This window comes from Danaus plexippus, chromosome 24 (genome assembly GCF_018135715.1).
Source record: "Danaus plexippus chromosome 24, MEX_DaPlex, whole genome shotgun sequence".
Lineage (NCBI taxonomy): Eukaryota > Metazoa > Arthropoda > Insecta > Lepidoptera > Nymphalidae > Danaus > Danaus plexippus.
In genome coordinates this window covers 3838813-3862592 of record NC_083552.1, presented here as the reverse complement: position 1 = coordinate 3862592, position 23780 = coordinate 3838813, and the positions used below count along the sequence as shown (strand labels likewise).

At 32.0% G+C, this 23780-nt stretch overlaps 6 protein-coding genes across 8 annotated transcripts; all 6 read left to right on the top strand.

The window, feature by feature from the left end:
- The first annotated feature begins 228 nt into the window (after positions 1-228).
- LOC116776018 (acetylcholine receptor subunit beta-type unc-29-like) lies at positions 229-2026 on the top strand. The gene has a single exon (XM_032669107.2). It carries the CDS (start codon positions 253-255, stop codon positions 1447-1449), a length of 1197 nt encoding a protein of 398 aa, XP_032524998.2. The 5' UTR covers positions 229-252; the 3' UTR covers positions 1450-2026.
- A 6455-nt stretch (positions 2027-8481) lies between these two features.
- Positions 8482-18659, top strand: LOC133319504 (heterogeneous nuclear ribonucleoprotein A3 homolog 2-like). Of its 3 annotated transcripts, XM_061524334.1 has the most exons (5): positions 8482-8859; positions 9531-9716; positions 17902-17978; positions 18066-18380; positions 18488-18659. In XM_061524334.1, the coding sequence occupies exons 3-5, from the start codon at positions 17967-17969 to the stop codon at positions 18644-18646; spliced, it is 486 nt and encodes a 161-aa protein (XP_061380318.1). In that variant the 5' UTR covers positions 8482-8859; positions 9531-9716; positions 17902-17966; the 3' UTR covers positions 18647-18659. The 3 variants fall into 3 exon arrangements, with proteins under 3 accessions (XP_061380318.1, XP_061380319.1, XP_061380317.1); XM_061524335.1 differs by lacking the exon at positions 9531-9716; XM_061524333.1 differs by lacking the exon at positions 8482-8859 and having other exon boundaries at positions 9282-9721.
- Positions 12856-14056, top strand: LOC133319516 (heterogeneous nuclear ribonucleoprotein A3 homolog 2-like). The gene is made up of 3 exons (XM_061524359.1): positions 12856-13339; positions 13427-13741; positions 13848-14056. Exons 1-3 carry the CDS (start codon positions 13328-13330, stop codon positions 14004-14006), a joined length of 486 nt encoding a protein of 161 aa, XP_061380343.1. The 5' UTR covers positions 12856-13327; the 3' UTR covers positions 14007-14056.
- LOC133319519 (heterogeneous nuclear ribonucleoprotein A3 homolog 2-like) lies at positions 15556-16328 on the top strand. Its single transcript, XM_061524364.1, has 3 exons — positions 15556-15647; positions 15735-16049; positions 16157-16328. Exons 1-3 carry the CDS (start codon positions 15636-15638, stop codon positions 16313-16315), a joined length of 486 nt encoding a protein of 161 aa, XP_061380348.1. The 5' UTR covers positions 15556-15635; the 3' UTR covers positions 16316-16328.
- Positions 18660-20205: 1546 nt separating the features above from the next.
- Positions 20206-21007, top strand: LOC133319524 (heterogeneous nuclear ribonucleoprotein A3 homolog 2-like). Its single transcript, XM_061524385.1, has 3 exons — positions 20206-20290; positions 20378-20692; positions 20799-21007. Exons 1-3 carry the CDS (start codon positions 20279-20281, stop codon positions 20955-20957), a joined length of 486 nt encoding a protein of 161 aa, XP_061380369.1. The 5' UTR covers positions 20206-20278; the 3' UTR covers positions 20958-21007.
- Positions 21008-22385: 1378 nt separating this feature from the next.
- On the top strand, positions 22386-23300 carry LOC116775955 (heterogeneous nuclear ribonucleoprotein A3 homolog 2-like). The gene is made up of 3 exons (XM_032669024.2): positions 22386-22619; positions 22707-23021; positions 23129-23300. The coding sequence occupies exons 1-3, from the start codon at positions 22608-22610 to the stop codon at positions 23285-23287; spliced, it is 486 nt and encodes a 161-aa protein (XP_032524915.2). The 5' UTR covers positions 22386-22607; the 3' UTR covers positions 23288-23300.
- Positions 23301-23780: the final 480 nt, after the last annotated feature.

Sequence of the window (23780 nt, the reverse complement as noted above, 5' to 3'; positions counted from 1 at the left end):
TGCTAAGGACATCAAGACAACAGTGAACGGTGTTTTGGAGATATTTAAAAAAATATATATAAATAATTTAAATTATAAGTAATTATGATTATTTCTCTAGTTTATGTTATATTTATAATTGTACAAAATTACCAGATTTACTGTTGTAATTGTACCCATTTATCAATTACTTATTGTGCATCTGTACAAAGGGGGCGTAGACAGATATCGTTACGAATAACAAAAAAATTACACTTTTAAAACAGATCAACAATGTGGTTACACGTATTTTTTTTTATTTTTTTTATCAATACGTTTGTTCATCCCTCTTGTGTGCGCGACGACCAAAGACAAAAAAATTGGGAAGAAAAATTAACAAAAGCTATTTTATGTTCCAATATACGAGAGCCGCCGAATAAAAACTTAACAACAGTCGTCGCTCACTTTAGACTTAAGACTTTCAACTATGAAGAAGACGAAGAACTTTTTTACACTTACAACTGGATATTTTTTAGATGGACTGATCCCAGACTAAAATGGAATCCAGTCGACTACGACGGCATCAATCAAATCATAGTACATCCAATGGATATTTGGACACCAATACGACATGTGAAAAATTTGAAATCAATAGATGAAGATACTGACAATTTTTCTTTCTCACTTTTTTGCCAAATTTCCAGTGATGGTACAGTTTCTTGTATCCCTCGTGTCCTTCAAGCCACCGTGTGCACTACAAACTTAAAAAACTGGCCCTACGATGTTCAAAACTGCACATTTATATTCGGTTTTGGAAGAGGGGGTAAGAATGATGTATTTCTTACATTCAATTCAACAAGAGGCATATCAGCTCTCGGAGCTGAATATGGCAATGGGTGGGATATTGTCAATTTCGAGTCTAGAGAGATTCATAATAAAAACACTGAACTACATCTAACTTATATTGTGGAACGAAGAGCATTAGGACTGGTTTGCATGATAGTAATACCAGCTGTTATCATAATTGTTTTGACTATGACATCATTATTTTTAGATGTGAGAGATAATAATCGTTTATACTTCCTAGTTTTCAGCCTGCTCAGTCATTTCTATTTCTTACAAGCTATCAGTGAAAATTTACCTCATCACGGTCCTGATACTCCTAGAATATTAATTTTTATCCGTTCCTCTATTTTCGTTACCGTTACCGCAATATTATTGACTTTAATATTGAAAACATTGAGGAAGAACACCGTCAGTCCACCCCTGTGGGTCATTATAACTACAGATTATGTTTCAAAAAATTGTTTACGTTATTTAATTTTTGTTACTTATCAAGACGAAACAAACGATTTTTCTGAAAACACGGCAAACAGAAATTGGTCATATTTTGTTAGTATAGTTAATGCTATATTCATTTACTCCTTTTTTGTTACGTATCAAATCCTTTTTATACAATACATACCTAAACCATGGACAGCTTTAACATGAGGTGTATTTATGTGTTAATTACAATAGGATATCAAAATGTTGAATATAGCTTTTGTATTATTATTTATTTTAACAAAAAATGTTATGTTTCTAATAATTTTGTTCTCAAATATATTTTTTTATGTCAAATCATTTACGGACAACTGTAACATCAATTTTTAATGGTATTGTAACATGATTGTTCACATTTTAGCTTATATTATTTAAATAAAATGTATGAATCTATATTTCAATTTAAAATCCCAGAATATACCTGAAATTTCAAAAAATAAAATGAAAACGAAGTTATATAATACCGAGCCGGAAATTTTCCGGAAATCGATACGCTTCCGTTTGCAAAACTCTAAACTCACTTTCATCAATATGAGCACGATGTTGAGAATTTAAATATTTTTTTTATACTATAATGGTTTTATAAATGTCATTAATTTTTCATGACATCTTGATTATTTCAATAATTAAAACATATTCCTTATTTCTATCCGTGAAGAAATATTTCTTATTTTGTGAATTCGGTCTCTGGAAAAAAGGGCAAGTACTAAATTGTAATAAAGTTGGAAACTTAGAAGTTATGAGAAAAAAGACCGAAAAAACATACGTACTATTAAAATTCTTTTATGAATGAAATTATTACTATATAAAAATATTGTTTAGTTACGTCAGGTTTAACGGTGAAATCCATATTTATTTAAAATTTCAACACACACACAAACACAAAAAACCTCCAAACACACATATATTTGTATGTGTATTAATTTTTAAAAATAAATAAAGGAATGCAATAGCGAGATTCAACACTAAAATATGTTCATGCACTTCATTGATACTTCACTAATAAGATTGTATCTTTTTATAAAATAAAATTATTTGTACCTTTATTTTTTACACCTATATGTTGACACAATAACTTGGTTCACTGTGGCTAAGTCTTCGGACACTCTGTTGTAGATCGAGTACTACATAGTATGAATATTTTTTCTCACCGATTAATATCAAAATGTAAGTGTACATTTAAAGTTGTGTTTATTTTGAGTTAGTTCGAATTAATTGAACTTAGATCTACAAGTTATTGTACCTTTACCTATATCTGTAAGAAATTATTTTATTAATTATATTGGGTATGTACGATTAATTATTTATCGGAAGATTAGAATTTTACCTATTTTTTCTTTTATATATCCTATATCCTACTATAAATTGAAATATTTGGGTATATTTTTTTTTGCTATGGTTTTTTAGGATAAGTAAATTTTAGGCATATTTTTTCAGAATGTTTTCTATACATTTTCAGTCATTATAATAATGAAGAGATACTCACAATCTAAATCCATCTTGTCGCTTTGATTATACGTTTTGATTAAAGTATCGATAATTGTAAAAACGTGATACTGCTTGCATATTTATGCTACAAATAATTTACTTAGTAGAGCAGAATTAATATTTAGTTAATTAGCTAGAATATAAACAGCAAACTATGTAATGTATTGCCGTTTGTTTTAATCATATATGATACGGTTGTTAAATAATAATGAAGGACTAACTATTTATGTTCCTGCCCTTAATCTTTAAGGGTATAACTAATGACGTTATGTCCGTGACGTCATTTATCAGTAGTCTGTTGGGACGACCTGACATTTCAGGTGCTTTCGTAAAAACAAGATATATTTTGCTTCCTTCCTTCCTCACTTCCATACCTAAATGTTATATTGTTAAATTAGCTTTTGTTTTGCCTCTGACTCGGTATTACTGTTTTTTTTTTTGTAAGTTGTAACATTATTTTTGTTTCGTAATCAACTTATTAAATTCTAATAATGTTAAAAGAGAAAACTTCTATTAATGTGTGTCTGCTATTTCAGTAACTGTGATTAAAGTGAAGAACTAATTTAGATAAAATTGTATACATCGGTAGATGAGCTATCAAGCATTTAAAGCTATCTACCGCGACAATATGTCTAAAATCGAGTTCCCTAACAAAATGAAAACACGTAAACAAATTCCAAAAATAGCTTAACTGATGATAAATTTTAGATTTCGTTGCGAGAGCGGGACATGACAGAAGCACGAACTTTATAATTGGAAAATATTTTTAACTTGTCCCTGTTACCTGTTTGTGTATGAAAGTTTCAGCTGTCATATATATTCACGTGCAAAAATATTCTAAAATAATATAAATTAAAATTCAGTGCTAAACATAAGATTGCTTTAAATTTTGTCATGAAATAATTATGTATATTTTTAGTTTTATTCTTTTTTCACTATCGCATCTAGATATGTAGTTATATTCAAGCACTTAAAATGCTTCATACATTTCACGTACTCTACAAATAGATCATCATGTAGAGATCTTAGTATGAGTTTGAATTGTGAAACTAAACACTTATCGTTTCAATGTTCTTATTTGTAAGTCAACTTCATTTGGATTATAAACGAAGATCAGATCCAACAATCTCGTAATCTGTTAGTACTTTGTTTGTTAATCTAGACCCCTACTAATGAGACGAAACCTCTCAGCATTCCTCGGATTCACCGTGCGTGTACCGGGTTAGGTTATGTTAGTTCTTGGCAGGCCCGAGTCTTTTAGCAGGTTGTAGAGAGATTCAGCTGTTATACCTCTCGCTCCTACTTGAATACATCCAGTGATGAATATTTGTGTCTCTGATTGATTTGAATTGAGCAAGTCATAGGTATATTTAAAAGTATTATTTTTTTAATACATATTATTAAAATACAAACAAACATCTTGAATCTCAGGTGAAATTAAAAATGGCATAATTTTTTATGTATTAGTAATTATAAAAATCTCTGCTAAAATGTAACTATGGTTTTGGGATAAACCATGTGATTCACATTGTAGGCTTTATTTCCCTTGTACCGGACGTTTCGGTTGCTTTACAGCAACTGCGCTCACGAACAAGACGTATATAAGTTTCTGCACTTAGGATTGTTTTTTATCATTTAATGCTAAAGATTTCAACATTTTCCCATGTAGGCACTGATCAAGATGTATGCAAAAACGGGTAACTGCATTTTGAGGACTGGAAGTGTGGTCATGGACAAATTATATTCATGGATTCCTTAAGGTCCCTAACACCCAATCCATTACAATCAATACCATGTAGTTGTCAAAAAATATGACTAACCAGCAGACACTTTCATCTAGTCCACCCGTGATCACTGCTGATATAAAGAAAAGGAAACGTCTAAAATATACAAAATATAAAACGTCTAAAATATACAATAAATCGCGTAGTATATACATACGACAATCATAGATATCATTTACATCATAAGTAATTTATTTTTTGTCTTATTTCAAACTAGAATAGTTTAACTTAATATACAAACATTCATCTAAAGCTAGTGAGGTTTAAAAGAAAATTTACCCCACTAAGAAAGTGCTTGGTCACTAAAATTGTGAATTCTATAACAGTGAAGCGGAAATTTGCTACAAATAGAAGGGAATCACTTCCGTTATTTGAGAGTAAACTGCTAAAGTATGTAGCGAAGAAGGATGTTGAAAATTTAATAAAAGCATCGCGTATACTCGGATTATTGATTTTAAGATTTCTTTAAAAAATATACAACAATAAAGTAATCCATAAATCCACAAATGGTTTGCATCGACCAAGTGGTTTGCGATCTTTCTTTCTATGAACAGTTCTCAGGACAAATGTAACGCTGATGATGTAGTTTTAGATAAATAAAATAATAATATTATTTATATATCACTCTGAAATGGGTTGCATAGTTTTCTATGAAGCATAAAAAGTAGTTTAATAAATAAATAATTTAAAATATATGAGAAAGCAAACGGCAGGTTAGTGGTGACTGCGGACCAAAGACGTACTCAACATAAATAGAGTCGCAAATGCATAGCGAGCATTTTTTTTCAAGGGTCCGTCACACGTAAATTTTAAAAACTAATGACATCAGTTAAAAAATTTGATAATACTTTTTACTTTTTATGGTGGTCACCTTTTAAATAATCTAATTAAACAAGACATAGGCTGCGTTTTACTGTTGATGTAAAATTTTACATACGAAATGCGTTACCAATCTGTACGTGTGTTTTTTCCAATAATTTCAGTTAGAAAATAAATAAGAGAATGTGGCTCATATTTTTTATACATTTTTATAATTAAATTCCATGTTCTATGAAAAAATACTCATAAATATGAAATGTTTTTGAACAACAACATTTAGAACATTCTTTGGAAGCGTTTCTTTTTTTTATTTTCAATAATATTTATAACATCGATGCTTTTTTTTGTTTCATAGGATCGTTTCCATGGCAACGATAGTACGTGAAACCTTGTTCTCTTTTTACTTAAAAAAAAAATTGGAAGATTAGTAGCAAATAATAGATAATTGAATAAGTGTGTTAATTAAGACAACTACAGACGAACGGAAATTATTATTTTATTGGCATTATTTAATTAATTACCATCAAGTTAGCGTATAATTTTATTATCTTTACTAATTCTCATGACAACGTATACATTAAAAGTATTTCTTTGTATTATATATTGTTATATACTATGTGTTTTACCCTTTTTGTGGTTTATAAAATATACATACATGAATGAATTTCAATTCGTTATCAACGGTCAGATCTTTGTTATATATTTTTTAACTATTGAAACTCATTTTCGGATATCTTCAGTTCTGATACAGAAAAATTCAACGAAACTAGTATTCGTAAATTTGATGAAATTTTAAAACAATTTCTCTTAAATTATTAAACGGTTAAATTAAATTAAAACACGTACCCGCACAAGTCAAATAAATTATATATAAAAAATTTGTTTTAAATTTAAGTCTTAAAACTCCTTACTTATGTCCATATATATTCAAGTAATAACTACCTATGCCATAAACAAAATCTTTTAACATAATTTAAATCTATTTATAAGCTAAAACGGCCACCAATACATCTAAACGTCTGAGTGCAATCCAGTGTATAAATTTTCAACGTCAAAACTCTCTAACTTAATTGTCGCGAAACCCTCCTAATTGCTCCGCCAGACAGACAGACATGCCTGGATGAATTAAATAACATTTCCATGTTATGTTATTTTTAAATTGGTTAGTATAAACGCCGGCAGCATTAAAAACGGTTATTTGGAATTGTTTTTAAATAAATTTCAGTTCATTGATAATGTATAATGGTTTTATGTTGTTATATTTTCTATGGTTAGTACATGTCTGAACATATTGTGATGTCAATTTTTATCATAATTTTTGGAGCTGTATGTTGTTTTGTTTCTGTCAATCATGTATTTTTGTGTCTTGGATTTAAGTATTTTTTTATTTAAGTATTTAATTTCTTCAGTATATTTAAATTTATGAGTTATTGAAATTATTTTTTAAGAATTTTCTTGAGAAGTTCATAATGAACGAATAAGTTGACTAAAGTTGATCCAAGAAGTTGAAATAATCTAATTGCTTAAAATAAGTTTGCAAATAATATAATTAAAGTTAGGCGTTAATCTATGGTTATCCTTGTTTAAAAAATTCGTTTGTTGAATATATGCAAAGGTAAAAATATATTTTACTTTTACTTTGAAACAAATGGCTGAGATTTTTCTAGGACCTTCGACTATGACCCTATGTCGTTCACGTACACTCAGAGGTCATTTTTATATTCAGTGTTTAAAGTGATTGTTTTTGAACTAATACTTCGTGACAATTAACTAAGACTTGAAAGAATTTAACAAATATAAAACTGATTATTTGGCAAGCGGGAGAGAAATTTAAACGAAACCTACCTTCGTATCTACACTACTAAGGAAAATTAGTGACAATATATTGAACAGAATATAACTAAGGAACTATTAGAACTAAATAATTTTTTAACTAAATCTCAATACTTCAAAGAGGGCATTAATGAAATATCTTCATGCTATGTAGCTATATATATTTTAATTGGTATGTTTGTCAATTTGGCACGGAATAAGTGTAGGGTTCGGCGCCAAGTCTTTATAAAATTACCACTTTGCCAAAGGGTTATATCCACTCAAGGTTGGTTTGACCTATTCAAAATGGCTTAATAGCAATATAAAAATGTGTTTTAGATCTATCGACTATTAAGAGACTGTTCTACTTCCTCTCTTATTAACGATTTATGTTATATAATATTACTCAAGTGGTATTAATTTGATAAATTAGGAGTATACAGAATGTTCTTAGTTCGTCTTTGTATCTCAATTTCTTTCTATTATAATCCTATAGCTAAGTACTATTGATTTTTCTTTTCGAGAAGTTCTAAAGAAGGCAACTCCCTAACAGCTATTCGCTGCTGATTATAGATGTAATGAAAATCAATTAAACTAACGATCAAGCATACTGGAGCGGTTAAAATGAAAAATTTGTTTTCACTAAAAATGTAGAAAATTCTAAGATATAAGAAAAAATATAAGGAAAATGGAAGGACAGTATTAGTACATACTAAAACTTACTCAAGTTAGGAATGGAAGAAATTGTTATTTAAAGTTTTCTTGTTCTGAATTTTAGTTAAAAAGTTAAGGTTTGTTTACACAATGAATAATACATAATGAATAAAAATATAATTAATTAAATAATAAATACTTTCAATTTTATATTTTATTGTGTGTTAGTGGTCGGCAATTAATAACAGTGACGATTTATTAGGGAGCTATGGAATATGCATTCATTGATATATATATATACATACGTCTCACGGTTCAAAACCTGAAGTAGTCCTATTCTAAACTGTGGCTATTACCGAAAAAACAAAACGGAATTTGTAGGAACTTAAGATGTTGAAAAAAAAATAAACTAATTACGTTCCAAACTTGACCATTTTCTTCATAAAAATGGATACAAAAAAATATATTATAATATAATTGTATAAAAATTGTCTGTACACCTTTCTGTGATCATGACTGGAGGTGGATTAGAAAAAAAACCTATTAAAATTTTTTCACATTGACAATTTAATTGTTCGACAGCGGCACTTCAAAGGCCATGTTTTGAATTTCAAACAATACCGCCACTAATTGAATGCAACCATTAATCAAACAGTGCGCTAACAATCGATTTTATTTGAAGTCGTTTCGTAACGAGTTATTGCATTTTTCACTTTTGATATTTTTGTTTCGCCGTTTGGTTTGCGCTTTTATTGCTTTGATATCGTAAATGAAAACTGTCAGAGATCTGGTATTTGATCGACTTTGAATTCAATTCCTTTTGATTTGTTTAACAAAGGCGAAACTTTTATAATGCTTTTTACATTTACATAAAATCCAATAATTTAAAATCTATATAGATAAAATTATTAAATCCCTTTTTATATTAATGTAATAAACAGTAAATTAAGTCATGAAATCATTCATTCATTCATTCGTAAAGCGTTCATTCGAAAACCGGAGCAGTTCTGCGAAGCAAACAGTGAGTGACTCAACAGATAAATCTCATTTGTGGCTTCTCTCTGACCGTTTCTCACTACACTCAATTAGATTATACGTTTGGTACAAGTTACAAGTTAAGACCTATAAGTAAATTTTAAATAAAGAAATATACATAAATTATTATAATATGAAGGATTTTAATGGCATCTTATAAAAAAATATTTGTCTTTATAAGTACTTAATAAAATCAATTTACTAAAGAAATAAACATATAAATCATATGCTAATCAAATTTAACAGTTACATAACATGTTAAGATTATTATAACTTAAATGCAATTTGTGTTATTTAGGTCATCAACAATAAGGTTTAATTTTTAACTTAAGAGAATAGATAATATTGTATAAAGCACATTCAAAATCATAACAAAATAATTCATAGCAAAATTTTACAGTAAAACCATATGTATAATGTCTTAAAAACACGTAATACGTTTTAGAATACAAAGTTAGTACAAAAAGTATATTAGGTTTCTATTTTTTTAACGTTGGAACAATTAAGAGAGTAAAAAATAATACAAATAGTAGTTACTAACTTATTCTTTTCATTTAATTCCTTCGTTACTTGGTCTAGTTTTATAGCACTGAGTTTTAGTTCACAAGTAACTTAAAGTTAACAGCTATTCAGTACGTTTTCCCCACAAAAATATAGTCATTGGTCAAGATGAAAATTAACGGCGTAGTCCTCAAACCAATGGAATCAACTCGTGCAGGCTATGTGAATAGTGAGCCGCAGGAGGGCGCTACTCACCTGTGACGTGACAGTGAATTGACGCACACGAGGTATTTCACGACAAATACATCTTCAGATAACTAAGTCAGAATTTTTCAAATTAAGGTAATGTTAGTAGATGTAAGTTGTTATTTTTTGTAAAAATTTAAGATTAAATAAAAATAAAATTATATAATGTTAACACTATGATTAACTACGCCAGAAACGTGATAAGGTCGATGAGTAAAATTGGTTGAATATTTAAAATATAATGAAAATTACATATTTTCAAAATAGAATTTTAAAATAAAACGAATTATTATTTACAATATAGAATAGGGTGTTTCAGAAAGTAGAATTTAGTGAAACCTCTCAGCAATACCCCTTCTTGAAAATATACTGTGGATTTTCCATTAGGACTCTGCTTTTAGTCAGAAATCGAGAACTACCTAAGCCTGGCTTTAACCAGCGTCCCGGACTCCATAAGAGTTAAAAAACTGGCCGTCATCCGGGCCAGTCCTCAACCCTCGAGCCTTCAAACTATAGTCAGTTTTAGAAAACACGGCATGCTCTAAACGACACGGTTACATTGAGTCTTTTAAAATTCATTGGAACGAGTAGTGGCCAAAATTTCCCTTGGAAACAGTGGGTGGGTGAATCCCTATGGATTCACCCACCCACTGTTCTCTATAGTCGTGGCCAAACAGATTCAAGGCCTGTATAAAAGCCAGAGTCGGCATTTCGAAAAAATATATTTTTTTTTGCCGGTATTTTATTTTAATAAACACCCTGGTATAAATTTCATTAATTTTAAATACCTTCATTACAGAAACGAATCATTTATTACAGAACTTTGGTCTGTATTAGATATATACGGACATATATTATTACATTCGTTTTAAAAAAGACGTTTTGATTTTTGAAGTGAAAACATTTTAGAGTCAAAATTTGTTAACCTGATATTAATGACATATTACTGAAAAGATTGACGATAATTCACTTAATATTTATGTGTACACTAACAGAATAGCTCCAAGGGTTGACACAAATTTTATTATATGTGTTACATTTATAGAAATATTAGTATTTCTCTTTTGTAATGTCAAGTTATATCAGCTAAGAACCATATTCTTTCCAATCTTCCCGATGTCCTAATTTAATAAGGTTTCCTAGAACTTTTATTAACTCGGATTATCGATTGGTTTTACTAATGGACTAATGGTGACTGAATATTTTTAATCCGCACTTAACATCCTAATCAACTCTTATAGTTAATTCACTTTTGAATATTAAAAAAAAAAAAACATAATTAACCACTAATTACAATCAAATAAGTATAAAAGACACATTCCTGTTGTTAGGAAATCATTCCACTGAGCGTGTCTTAACTGTCAGCATCGAACGAATAAAACATTAAACGTGCAAAATGAAATATACGGTAATTTAAAAAATCCTTTATCTGTATATGATCCTTGCATTACGAAGAATTAAAATTTTTCATAGGTATACTTTAATATTCTTTCAGGTCTTCTCTATGCTCGCTTGTGTTGTAGCACTTGAAGCTAAGCCAAAACCCTATGTTGGATACGGAAACGGTATGATCGATCTCGGTCCAGCTGGCGCTAGAATGGGAGGTCTTAGGTTAGGTAATCGTCTCACCAATCCACTAGCAATGGATGAATTAGGATACGGCACTAGCGGGTCTGAATTTAGTCGAGGCAGCGGTTTTGGAGATAGCGGTTTCAGTTCTGGTGCCAGCGGTTTGGACAGCAGAGGATTCCACAATGGCGGAAGGAGAAACTTCCATGATATTGGACAGCATCACAGCAGCCGTACCTCGGTAAATTTAAATTAAATATATATTTTTTAAACAAATTTTCACTTAAAACCTGAAGCAAAAGCTACTCTTACACAGTATATTAGTTCTATTTTTCTACCTTCTTTAGATCAATCACGCCGAGAACACAGACAATCATGACATCGGCGGCAGTGAATTCTTTGACACTGGAGCCCAATCCGGTACTGGCTTCAACCAATACGGCAACGGTTTCAACAAATACGGCAACGATTACGGAAGCGGACGGCAAATGACGTCATTCCTCTAAAAATACCAGTGTCTATGTATTATAATGAATAAATACTTGAAAAAGTTATTTACCATTTTTTTTTATAATTTCAAACTACTTAATTTTCTGAATCTCTTTACCAATATTTTTGATTTCAATTTAATTTTATACAACAGGTGTTCTCATATTTATTGCTCCTTTTTGGCTTTTGAGACAATGAATTCTGTATATCCACTTACACTTCTAAAGAATCGAATTAAGATTATATAAAAAACATATTCCACGTTCAAAGAAATCCTTTGAAAAGAAAATGACTTTTGGCTTAAAGATTTTCAATAAAATATACTGTTGCATAAAAACTGTATTATTATTTTTTTCTACTTTTTAATTTGCGCAATTTCACATAATTTCACGTATCAATTATCCAATCGCAATATAGAGTGGGATGTTTGAGAAAGTAGGATTTCTGTGATCTCATTGCACAAAGCAGGTATGGAGCCGTCGCTGATATTCCAGATATTTGAAGAGTTTTTATCAACAGATACAATAACACTTCGTCTGTCAAAGAAAAGAAAGGTTAGGGCCCGCCGAATGCTGTTAGAACTCAATTCGGTCTTGAATTATTTTGTGAAACCTCTCAGCAATACTCCTCCTTGAAAATATACTGTGGATTTTCCATTAGGACTCTGCTTTTAGTCAGAAATCGAGAACTACCTAAGCCTGGCTTTTTAACCAGCGTCCCGGACTCCATAAGAGTTAAAAAACTGGCCGTCATCCGGGCCAGCCCTCAACCCTTGAGACTTCAAATTATAGTCAGTTTTAGAAAACACGGCATGCTCTAAACGACACGGTTACATTGAGTCTTTTAAAATTCATTGGAACGAGTAGTGGCCAAAATTTCCCTTGGAAACAGTGGGTGGGTGAATCCATAGAGTCGTGGCCAAACAGATTCAAGGCCTGTATAAAAGCCAGAGTCGGCATTTCGAAAAAAATATTTTTTTTTTTTTGCCGGTATTTTATTTTAATAAACACCCTGGTATAAATTTCATTAATTTTAAATACCTTCATTACAGAAACGAATCATTTATTACAGAACTTTGGTCTGTATTAGATATATACGGAAATATATTATTACGTTCGTTTTAAAAAAGACGTTTTGATTTTTGAAGTGAAAACATTTTAGAGTCAAAATTTGTTAACCTGATATTAATAACATATTACTGAAAAGATTGACGATAATTCACTTAATATTTATGTGTACACTAACAGAATAGCTCCAAGGGTTGACACAAATTTTATTATATGTGTTACATTTATAGAAATATTAGTATTTCTCTTTTGTAATGTCAAGTTATATCAGCTAAGAATCATATTCTTTCCAATCTTCCCGATGTCCTAATTTAATAAGGTTTCCTAGAACTTTTATTAACTCGGATAATCGATTGGTTTTACTAATGGACTAATGGTGACTAAATATTTTTAATCCGCACTTAACATCCTAATCAACTCTTATAGTTAATTCACTTTTGAATATTAAAAAAAAAAAAAACATAATTAACCACTAATTACAATCAAATAAGTATAAAAGACACATTCCTGTTGTTAGGAAATCATTCCACTGAGCGTGTCTTAACTGTCAGCATCGAACGAATAAAACATTAAACGTGCAAAATGAAATATACGGTAATTTAAAAAATCCTTTATCTGTATATGATCCTTGCATTACGAAGAATTAAACTTTTTCATAGGTATACTTTAATATTCTTTCAGGTCTTCTCTATGCTCGCTTGTGTTGTAGCACTTGAAGCTAAGCCAAAACCCTATGTTGGATACGGAAACGGTATGATCGATCTCGGTCCAGCTGGCGCTAGAATGGGAGGTCTTAGGTTAGGTAATCGTCTCACCAATCCACTAGCAATGGATGAATTAGGATACGGCACTAGCGGGTCTGAATTTAGTCGAGGCAGCGGTTTTGGAGATAGCGGTTTCAGTTCTGGTGCCAGCGGTTTGGACAGCAGAGGATTCCACAATGGCGGAAGGAGAAACTTCCATGATATTGGACAGCATCACAGCAGCCGTACCTCGGTAAATTTAAATTAAATATATATTTTTTAAACAAATTTTCACTTAAAACCTGAAGCAAAAGCTACTCTTACACAGTATATTAGTTCTATTTTTCTACCTTCTTTAGATCAATCACGCCGAGAACACAGACAATCATGACATCGGCGGCAGTGAATTCTTTGACACTGGAGCCCAATCCGGTACTGGCTTCAACCAATACGGCAACGGTTTCAACAAATACGGCAACGATTACGGAAGCGGACGGCAAATGACGTCATTCCTCTAAAAATTTACCAGTGTCTATGTATTATAATGAATAAATACTTGAAAAAGTTATTTACCATTTTTTTTTTATAATTTCAAACTACTTAATTTTCTGAATCTCTTTACCAATATTTTTGATTTAAATTTAATTTTATACAACAGGTGTTCTCATATTTATTGCTCCTTTTTGGCTTTTGAGACAATGAATTCTGTATATCCACTTACACTTCTAAAGAATCGAAATAAGATTATATAAAAAACATATTCCACGTTCAAAGAAATCCTTTGAAAAGAAAATGACTTTTGGCTTAAAGATTTTCAATAAAATATACTGTTGCATAAAAACTGTATTATTTTTTTATTTTTTTTCAAATTTTTAATTTGTGCAATTTCACATAAGTTCACGTGTCAATTATCCAATCGCAATATAGAATGGGATGTTTGAGAAAGTAGGATTTCTGTGATCTCATTGCACAAAGCAGGTATGGAGCCGTCGCTGATATTCCAGATATTTGAAGAGTTTTTATCAACAGATACAATAACACTTCGTCTGTCAAAGAAAAGAAAGGTTAGGGCCCGCCGAATGCTGTTAGAACTCAATTCGGTCTTGAATTATTTTGTGAAACCTCTCAGCAATACTCCTCCTTGAAAATATACTGTGGATTTTCCATTAGGACTCTGCTTTTAGTCAGAAATCGAGAACTACCTAAGCCTGGCTTTAACCAGCGTCCCGGACTCCATAAGAGTTAAAAAACTGGCCGTCATCCGGGCCAGTCCTCAACCCTCGAGCCTTCAAAATATAGTCAGTTTTAGAAAACACGGCATGCTCTAAACGACACGGTTACATTGAGTCTTTTAAAATTCCTTGGAACGAGTAGTGGCCAAAATTTCCCTTGGAAACAGTGGGTGGGTGAATCCATAGAGTCGTGGCCAAACAGATCCAAGGCCTATATAAAAGCCAGAGTCGGCATTTCGAAAAAATATATTTTTTTTTTTTGCCGGTATTTTATTTTAATAAACACCCTGGTATAAATTTTAAATACCTTCATTACAGAAACGAATCATTTATTACAGAACTTTGGTCTGTATTAGATATATACGGACATATATTATTACATTCGTTTTAAAAAAGACGTTTTGATCTTTGAAGTGAAAACAGTTTAGAGTCAAAATTTGTTAACCTGATATTAATAACATATTACTGAAAAGATTGACGATAATTCACTTAATATTTAGGTGTACACTAACAGAATAGCTCCAGGAGTTGACACATATTTTATCATATGTGTTACATTTGTAGAAATATTAGTATTTCTCTTTTATAATGTCAAGTTATAACGGCCAAGAATCATATTCTTTCCAATCTTCGCGAGGTCCTAATTTAATAAGGTTTCCTAGAACTTTTATTAACTCGGATAATCGACTGGTTTTACTAATGGACTAATGGTGGTTAAATATTTTTAATCCGCACTTAACATCCTAATCAACTCTTATAGTTAATTCACTTTTGAATATTAAAAAAAAAAAAACTTAATTAACCACTAATTACAATCAGATAAGTATAAAAGACACATTCCTGTTGTTAGGAAATCATTCCACTGAGCGTGTCTGGACTGTCAACATCGAACGAATAAAACATTAAACGTGCAAAATGAAATATACGGTAATTTATAAAATCCTTTATCTGTATATGATCCTTGCATTACGAAGAATTACACTTTTTCATAGGTATACTTTAATATTCTTTCAGGTTTTCTCTATGCTCGCTTGTGTTGTAGCACTTGAGGCTAAGCCAAAACCCTATGTTGGATACGGAAACGGTATGATCGATCTCGGTCCAGCTGGTGCTAGAATGGGAGGTGTTAGGTTAGGTAATCGTCTCACCAATCCACTAGCAATGGATGAATTAGGATACGGCACTAGCGGGTCTGAATTTAGTCGAGGCAGCGGTTTTGGAGATAGCGGTTTCAGTTCTGGTGCCAGCGGTTTGGACAGCAGAGGATTCCACAATGGCGGAAGGAGAAACTTCCATGATATTGGACAGCATCACAGCAGCCGTACCTCGGTAAATTTAAATTAAATATATATTTTTTAAACAAAATTTTCACTGAAAATCTGAAGCAAAAGCTACTCTTACACAGTCTATTAGTTATATTTTTCTTCCATCTTTAGATCAATCACGCCGAGAACACAGACAATCATGACATCGGCGGCAGTGAATTCTTTGACACTGGAGCCCAATCCGGTACTGGCTTCAACCAATACGGCAACGGTTTCAACAAATACGGCAACGATTACGGAAGCGGACGGCAAATGACGTCATTCCTCTAAAAATTTACCAGTGTCTTTGTATTGTAATGAATAAATACTTGAAAAAGTTATTTACCTTTTTCTTTATAATTTCAAACTACTTAATTTTCTGAATCTCTTTAACAATATTTTTGATTTAAATTTCATTTTATACAACAGGTGTTCTCATATTTATTGCTCCTTTTTTGGCTTTTGAGACTTGAGAATGAATTCTGTATATCCACTTACACTTATAAAGAATCGAAATAAGATCATATAAAAAACATATTCCACGTTCAAAGAAATCCTTTGAAAAGAAAATGACTTTTGGCTTAAAGATTTTCAATAAAATATACTGTTGCATAAAAACTGTATTATTTTTTTATTTTTTTTCAAATTTTTAATTTGTGCAATTTCACATAAGTTCACGTGTCAATTATCCAATCGCAATATAGAGTGGGATGTTTGAGAAAGTAGGATTTCTGTGATCTCATTGCACAAAGCAGGTATGGAGCCGTCGCTGATATTCCAGATATTTGAAGAGTTTTTTATCAACAACAATATACAATAACACTTCGTCTGTCAAAGAAAAGAAAGGTTAGGGGGCCCGCCGAATGCTGTTAGAACTCAATTCGGTCTTGAATCATTTTGTGAAACCTCTCAGCAATACTCCTTCTTGAAAATATACTGTGGATTTTCCATTAGGACTCTGCTTCTAGTCAGAAATCGAGAACTACCTAAGCCTGGCTTTTTAACCAGCGTCCCGGACTCCATAAGAGTTAAAAAACTGGCCGTCATCCGGGCCAGTCCTCAACCCTTGAGACTTCAAATTATAGTCAGTTTTAGAAAACACGGCATGCTCTAAACGACACGGTTACATTGAGTCTTTTAAAATTCCTTGGAACGAGTAGTGGCCAAAATTTCCCTTGGAAACAGTGGGTGGGTGAATCCATAGAGTCGTGGCCAAACAGATCCAAGGCCTGATAAAAGCCAGAGTCGGCATTTCGAAAAAAAATATATATTTTTTTTTGCTGTTATTTTATTTTAATAAACACCCTGGTATAAATTTCATTAATTTTAGATACCTTCATTACAGAAACGAATCATTTATTACAGTACTTTGGTCTGTATTAGATATATACGGACATATATTATTACATTCGTTTTAAAAAAGACGTTTTGATCTTTGAAGTGAAAACAGTTTAGAGTCAAAATTTGTTAACCTGATATTAATAACATATTACTGAAAAGATTGACGATAATTCACTTAATATTTATGTGCACACTAACAGAATAGCTCCAGGGGTTGACACATATTTTATCATATGTGTTACATTTGTAGAAATATTAGTATTTCTCTTTTATAATGTCAAGTTATAACGGCCAAGAATCATATTCTTTCCAATCTTCGCGAGGTCCTAATTTAATAAGGTTTCCTAGAACTTTTATGAACTCGGATAATCGACTGGTTTTACTAATGGACTAATGGTGGTTAAATATTTTTAATCCGCACTTAACATCCTAATCAACTGTTACAGTTAATTTACTTATGAATATTAAAAAAAAAAAAACTTAATTAACCACTAATTACAATCAAATAAGTATAAAAGACACATTCCTGTTGTTAGGAAATCATTCAACTGAGCGTGTCTTAACTGTCAGCATCGAACGAATAAAACATTAAACGTCCAAAATGAAATATACGGTAATTTAAAAAATCCTTTATCTGTATATGATCCTTGCATTACGAAGAATTAAACTTTTTCATAGGTATACTTTAATATTCTTTCAGGTCTTCTCTATGCTCGCTTGTGTTGTAGCACTTGAGGCTAAGCCAAAACCCTATGTTGGATACGGAAACGGTATGATCGATCTCGGTCCAGCTGGCGCTAGAATGGGAGGTGTTAGGTTAGGTAATCGTCTCACCAATCCACTAGCAATGGATGAATTAGGATACGGCACTAGCGGGTCTGAATTTAGTCGAGGCAGCGGTTTTGGAGATAGCGGTTTCAGTTCTGGTGCCAGCGGTTTGGACAGCAGAGGATTCCACAATGGCGGAAGGAGAAACTTCCATGATATTGGACAGCATCACAGCAGCCGTACCTCGGTAAATTTAAATTAAATATATATTTTTTAAACAAAATTTTCACTGAAAATCTGAAGCAAAAGCTACTCTTACACAGTCTATTAGTTATATTTTTCTTCCATCTTTAGATCAATCACGCCGAGAACACAGACAATCATGACATCGGCGGCAGTGAATTCTTTGACACTGGAGCCCAATCCGGTACTGGCTTCAACCAATACGGCAACGGTTTCAACAAATACGGCAACGATTACGGAAGCGGACGGCAAATGACGTCATTCCTCTAAAAATTTACCAGTGTCTTTGTATTGTAATGAATAAATACTTGAAAAAGTTATTTACCTTTTTCTTTATAATTTCAAACGACTTAATTTTCTGAATCTCTTTAACAATATTTTTGATTTAAATTTCATTTTATACAACAGGTGTTCTCATATTTATTGCTCCTTTTTTGGCTTTTGAGACTTGAGAATGAATTCTGTATATCCACTTACACTTATAAAGAATCGAAATAAGATCATATAAAAAACATATTCCACGTTCAAAGAAATCCTTTGAAAAGAAAATGACATTTGGCTTAATGATTTTCAATAAAATATACTGTTGCATAAAAACTGTATTATTATTTTTTTCTACTTTTTAATTTGCGCAATTTCACATAATTTCACGTATCAATTATCCAATCGCAATATAGAGTGGGATGTTTGAGAAAGTAGGATTTCTGTGATCTCATTGCACAAAGCAGGTATGGAGCCGTCGCTGATATTCCAGATATTTGAAGAGTTTTTTATCAACAGATACAATAACACTTCGTCTGTCAAAGAAAAGAAAGGTTAGGGGGCCCGCCGAATGCTGTTAGAACTCAATTCGGTCTTGAATCATTTTGTGAAACCTCTCAGCAATACTCCTTCTTGAAAATATACTGTGGATTTTCCATTAGGACTCTGCTTCTAGTCAGAAATCGAGAACTACCTAAGCCTGGCTTTTTAACCAGCGTCCCGGACTCCATAAGAGTTAAAAAACTGGCCGTCATCCGGGCCAGTCCTCAACCCTCGAGCCTTCAAAATATAGTCAGTTTTAGAAAACACGGCATGCTCTAAACGACACGGTTACATTGAGTCTTTTAAAATTCATTGGAACGAGTAGTGGCCAAAATTTCCCTTGGAAACAGTGGGTGGGTGAATCCATAGAGTCGTGGCCAAACAGATTCAAGGCCTGTATAAAAGCCAGAGTCGGCATTTCGAAAAAAATATATTTTTTTTTTTTGCCGGTATTTTATTTTAATAAACACCCTGGTATAAATTTTAAATACCTTCATTACAGAAACGAATCATTTATTACAGAACTTTGGTCTGTATTAGATATATACGGAAATATATTATTACGTTCGTTTTAAAAAAGACGTTTTGATTTTTGAAGTGAAAACATTTTAGAGTCAAAATTTGTTAACCTGATATTAATAACATATTACTGAAAAGATTGACGATAATTCACTTAATATTTATGTGTACACTAACAGAATAGCTCCAAGGGTTGACACAAATTTTATTATATGTGTTACATTTATAGAAATATTAGTATTTCTCTTTTGTAATGTCAAGTTATATCAGCTAAGAATCATATTCTTTCCAATCTTCCCGATGTCCTAATTTAATAAGGTTTCCTAGAACTTTTATTAACTCGGATAATCGATTGGTTTTACTAATGGACTAATGGTGACTAAATATTTTTAATCCGCACTTAACATCCTAATCAACTCTTATAGTTAAATCACTTTTGAATATTAAAAAAAAAAAACATAATTAACCACTAATTACAATCAAATAAGTATAAAAGACACATTCCTGTTGTTAGGAAATCATTCCACTGAGCGTGTCTTAACTGTCAGCATCGAACGAATAAAACATTAAACGTGCAAAATGAAATATACGGTAATTTAAAAAATCCTTTATCTGTATATGATCCTTGCATTACGAAGAATTAAACTTTTTCATAGGTATACTTTAATATTCTTTCAGGTCTTCTCTGTGCTCGCTTGTGTTGTAGCAATTGAGGCTAAGCCAAAACCCTATGTTGGATACGGAAACGGTATGATCGATCTCGGTCCAGCTGGCGCTAGAATGGGAGGTCTTAGGTTAGGTAATCGTCTCACCAATCCACTAGCAATGGATGAATTAGGATACGGCACTAGCGGGTCTGAATTTAGTCGAGGCAGCGGTTTTGGAGATAGCGGTTTCAGTTCTGGTGCCAGCGGTTTGGACAGCAGAGGATTCCACAATGGCGGAAGGAGAAACTTCCATGATATTGGACAGCATCACAGCAGCCGTACCTCGGTAAATTTAAATTAAATATATATTTTTTAAACAAATTTTCACTTAAAACCTGAAGCAAAAGCTACTCTTACACAGTATATTAGTTCTATTTTTCTACCTTCTTTAGATCAATCACGCCGAGAACACAGACAATCATGACATCGGCGGCAGTGAATTCTTTGACACTGGAGCCCAATCCGGTACTGGCTTCAACCAATACGGCAACGGTTTCAACAAATACGGCAACGATTACGGAAGCGGACGGCAAATGACGTCATTCCTCTAAAAATTTACCAGTGTCTATGTATTATAATGAATAAATACTTGAAAAAGTTATTTACCATTTTTTTTTTATAATTTCAAACTACTTAATTTTCTGAATCTCTTTACCAATATTTTTGATTTAAATTTAATTTTATACAACAGGTGTTCTCATATTTATTGCTCCTTTTTGGCTTTTGAGACAATGAATTCTGTATATCCACTTACACTTCTAAAGAATCGAAATAAGATTATATAAAAAACATATTCCACGTTCAAAGAAATCCTTTGAAAAGAAAATGACTTTTGGCTTAAAGATTTTCAATAAAATATACTGTTGCATAAAAACTGTATTATTTTTTATTTTTTTTTCTAATTTTTAATTTGTGCAATTTCACATAAGTTCACGTGTCAATTATCCAATCGCAATATAGAATGGGATGTTTGAGAAAGTAGGATTTCTGTGATCTCATTGCACAAAGCAGGTATGGAGCCGTCGCTGATATTCCAGATATTTGAAGAGTTTTTATCAACAGATACAATAACACTTCGTCTGTCAAAGAAAAGAAAGGTTAGGGCCCGCCGAATGCTGTTAGAACTCAATTCGGTCTTGAATTATTTTGTGAAACCTCTCAGCAATACTCCTCCTTGAAAATATACTGTGGATTTTCCATTAGGACTCTGCTTTTAGTCAGAAATCGAGAACTACCTAAGCCTGGCTTTAACCAGCGTCCCGGACTCCATAAGAGTTAAAAAACTGGCCGTCATCCGGGCCAGTCCTCAACCCTCGAGCCTTCAAAATATAGTCAGTTTTAGAAAACACGGCATGCTCTAAACGACACGGTTACATTGAGTCTTTTAAAATTCATTGGAACGAGTAGTGGCCAAAATTTCCCTTGGAAACAGTGGGTGGGTGAATCCATAGAGTCGTGGCCAAACAGATTCAAGGCCTGTATAAAAGCCAGAGTCGGCATTTCGAAAAAAATATAATTTTTTTTTGCCGGTATTTTATTTTAATAAACACCCTGGTATAAATTTCATTAATTTTAGATACCTTCATTACAGAAACGAATCATTTATTACAGAACTTTGGTCTGCATTAGATATACACGGACATATTAATATATGTAATAATATTACATTCGTTTTAAAAAAGACGTTTTGATCTTTGAAGTGAAAACAGTTTAGAGTCAAAATTTGTTAACCTGATATTAATAACATATTACTGAAAAGATTGACGATAATTCACTTAATATTTATGTGCACACTAACAGAATAGCTCCAGGGGTTGACACATATTTTATCATATGTGTTACATTTGTAGAAATATTAGTATTTCTCTTTTATAATGTCAAGTTATAACGGCCAAGAATCATATTCTTTCCAATCTTCGCGAGGTCCTAATTTAATAAGGTTTCCTAGAACTTTTATTAACTCGGATAATCGACTGGTTTTACTAATGGACTAATGGTGGTTAAATATTTTTAATCCGCACTTAACATCCTAATCAACTCTTATAGTTAATTCACTTTTGAATATTAAAAAAAAAAAAACTTAATTAACCACTAATTACAATCAGATAAGTATAAAAGACACATTCCTGTTGTTAGGAAATCATTCCACTGAGCGTGTCTTGACTGTCAACATCGAACGAATAAAACATTAAACGTGCAAAATGAAATATACGGTAATTTATAAAATCCTTTATCTGTATATGATCCTTGCATTACGAAGAATTAAACTTTTTCATAGGTATACTTTAATATTCTTTCAGGTCTTCTCTATGCTCGCTTGTGTTGTAGCACTTGAGGCTAAGCCAAAACCCTATGTTGGATACGGAAACGGTATGATCGATCTCGGTCCAGCTGGCGCTAGAATGGGAGGTGTTAGGTTAGGTAATCGTCTCACCAATCCACTAGCAATGGATGAATTAGGATACGGCACTAGCGGGTCTGAATTTAGTCGAGGCAGCGGTTTTGGAGATAGCGGTTTCAGTTCTGGTGCCAGCGGTTTGGACAGCAGAGGATTCCACAATGGCGGAAGGAGAAACTTCCATGATATTGGACAGCATCACAGCAGCCGTACCTCGGTAAATTTAAATTAAATATATATTTTTTAAACAAAATTTTCACTGAAAATCTGAAGCAAAAGCTACTCTTACACAGTCTATTAGTTATATTTTTCTTCCATCTTTAGATCAATCACGCCGAGAACACAGACAATCATGACATCGGCGGCAGTGAATTCTTTGACACTGGAGCCCAATCCGGTACTGGCTTCAACCAATACGGCAACGGTTTCAACAAATACGGCAACGATTACGGAAGCGGACGGCAAATGACGTCATTCCTCTAAAAATTTACCAGTGTCTTTGTATTGTAATGAATAAATACTTGAAAAAGTTATTTACCATTTTTTTTTTATAATTTCAAACTACTTAATTTTCTGAATCTCTTTAACAATATTTTTGATTTAAATTTCATTTTATACAACAGGTGTTCTCATATTTATTGCTCCTTTTTTGGCTTTTGAGACTTGAGAATGAATTCTGTATATCCACTTACACTTATAAAGAATCGAAATAAGATCATATAAAAAACATATTCCACGTTCAAAGAAATCCTTTGAAAAGAAAATGACATTTGGCTTAATGATTTTCAATAAAATATACTGTTGCATAAAAACTGTATTATTATTTTTTTTTTTTTCTACTTTTTAATTTGCGCAATTTCACATAAGTTCACGTGTCAATTATCCAATCGCAATATAGAGTGGGATGTTTGAGAAAGTAGGATTTCTGTGATCTCATTGCACAAAGCAGGTATGGAGCCGTCGCTGATATTCCAGA

Excerpts from the sequence above, each read along its gene's own strand:
- LOC116776018 (XM_032669107.2), top strand. The coding sequence starts at position 253 with ATGTGGTTACACGTATTTTTTTTTATTTTTTTTATCAATACGTTTGTT.
- LOC133319516 (XM_061524359.1), top strand. Across the intron at positions 13,742-13,847 it reads ATCACAGCAGCCGTACCTCG|ATCAATCACGCCGAGAACAC; the intron begins GTAAATTTAAAT and ends TACCTTCTTTAG.
- LOC133319519 (XM_061524364.1), top strand. Across the intron at positions 16,050-16,156 it reads ATCACAGCAGCCGTACCTCG|ATCAATCACGCCGAGAACAC; the intron begins GTAAATTTAAAT and ends TTCCATCTTTAG.
- LOC133319504 (XM_061524335.1), top strand. Across the intron at positions 18,381-18,487 it reads ATCACAGCAGCCGTACCTCG|ATCAATCACGCCGAGAACAC; the intron begins GTAAATTTAAAT and ends TTCCATCTTTAG.
- LOC133319524 (XM_061524385.1), top strand. Across the intron at positions 20,693-20,798 it reads ATCACAGCAGCCGTACCTCG|ATCAATCACGCCGAGAACAC; the intron begins GTAAATTTAAAT and ends TACCTTCTTTAG.
- LOC116775955 (XM_032669024.2), top strand. Across the intron at positions 23,022-23,128 it reads ATCACAGCAGCCGTACCTCG|ATCAATCACGCCGAGAACAC; the intron begins GTAAATTTAAAT and ends TTCCATCTTTAG.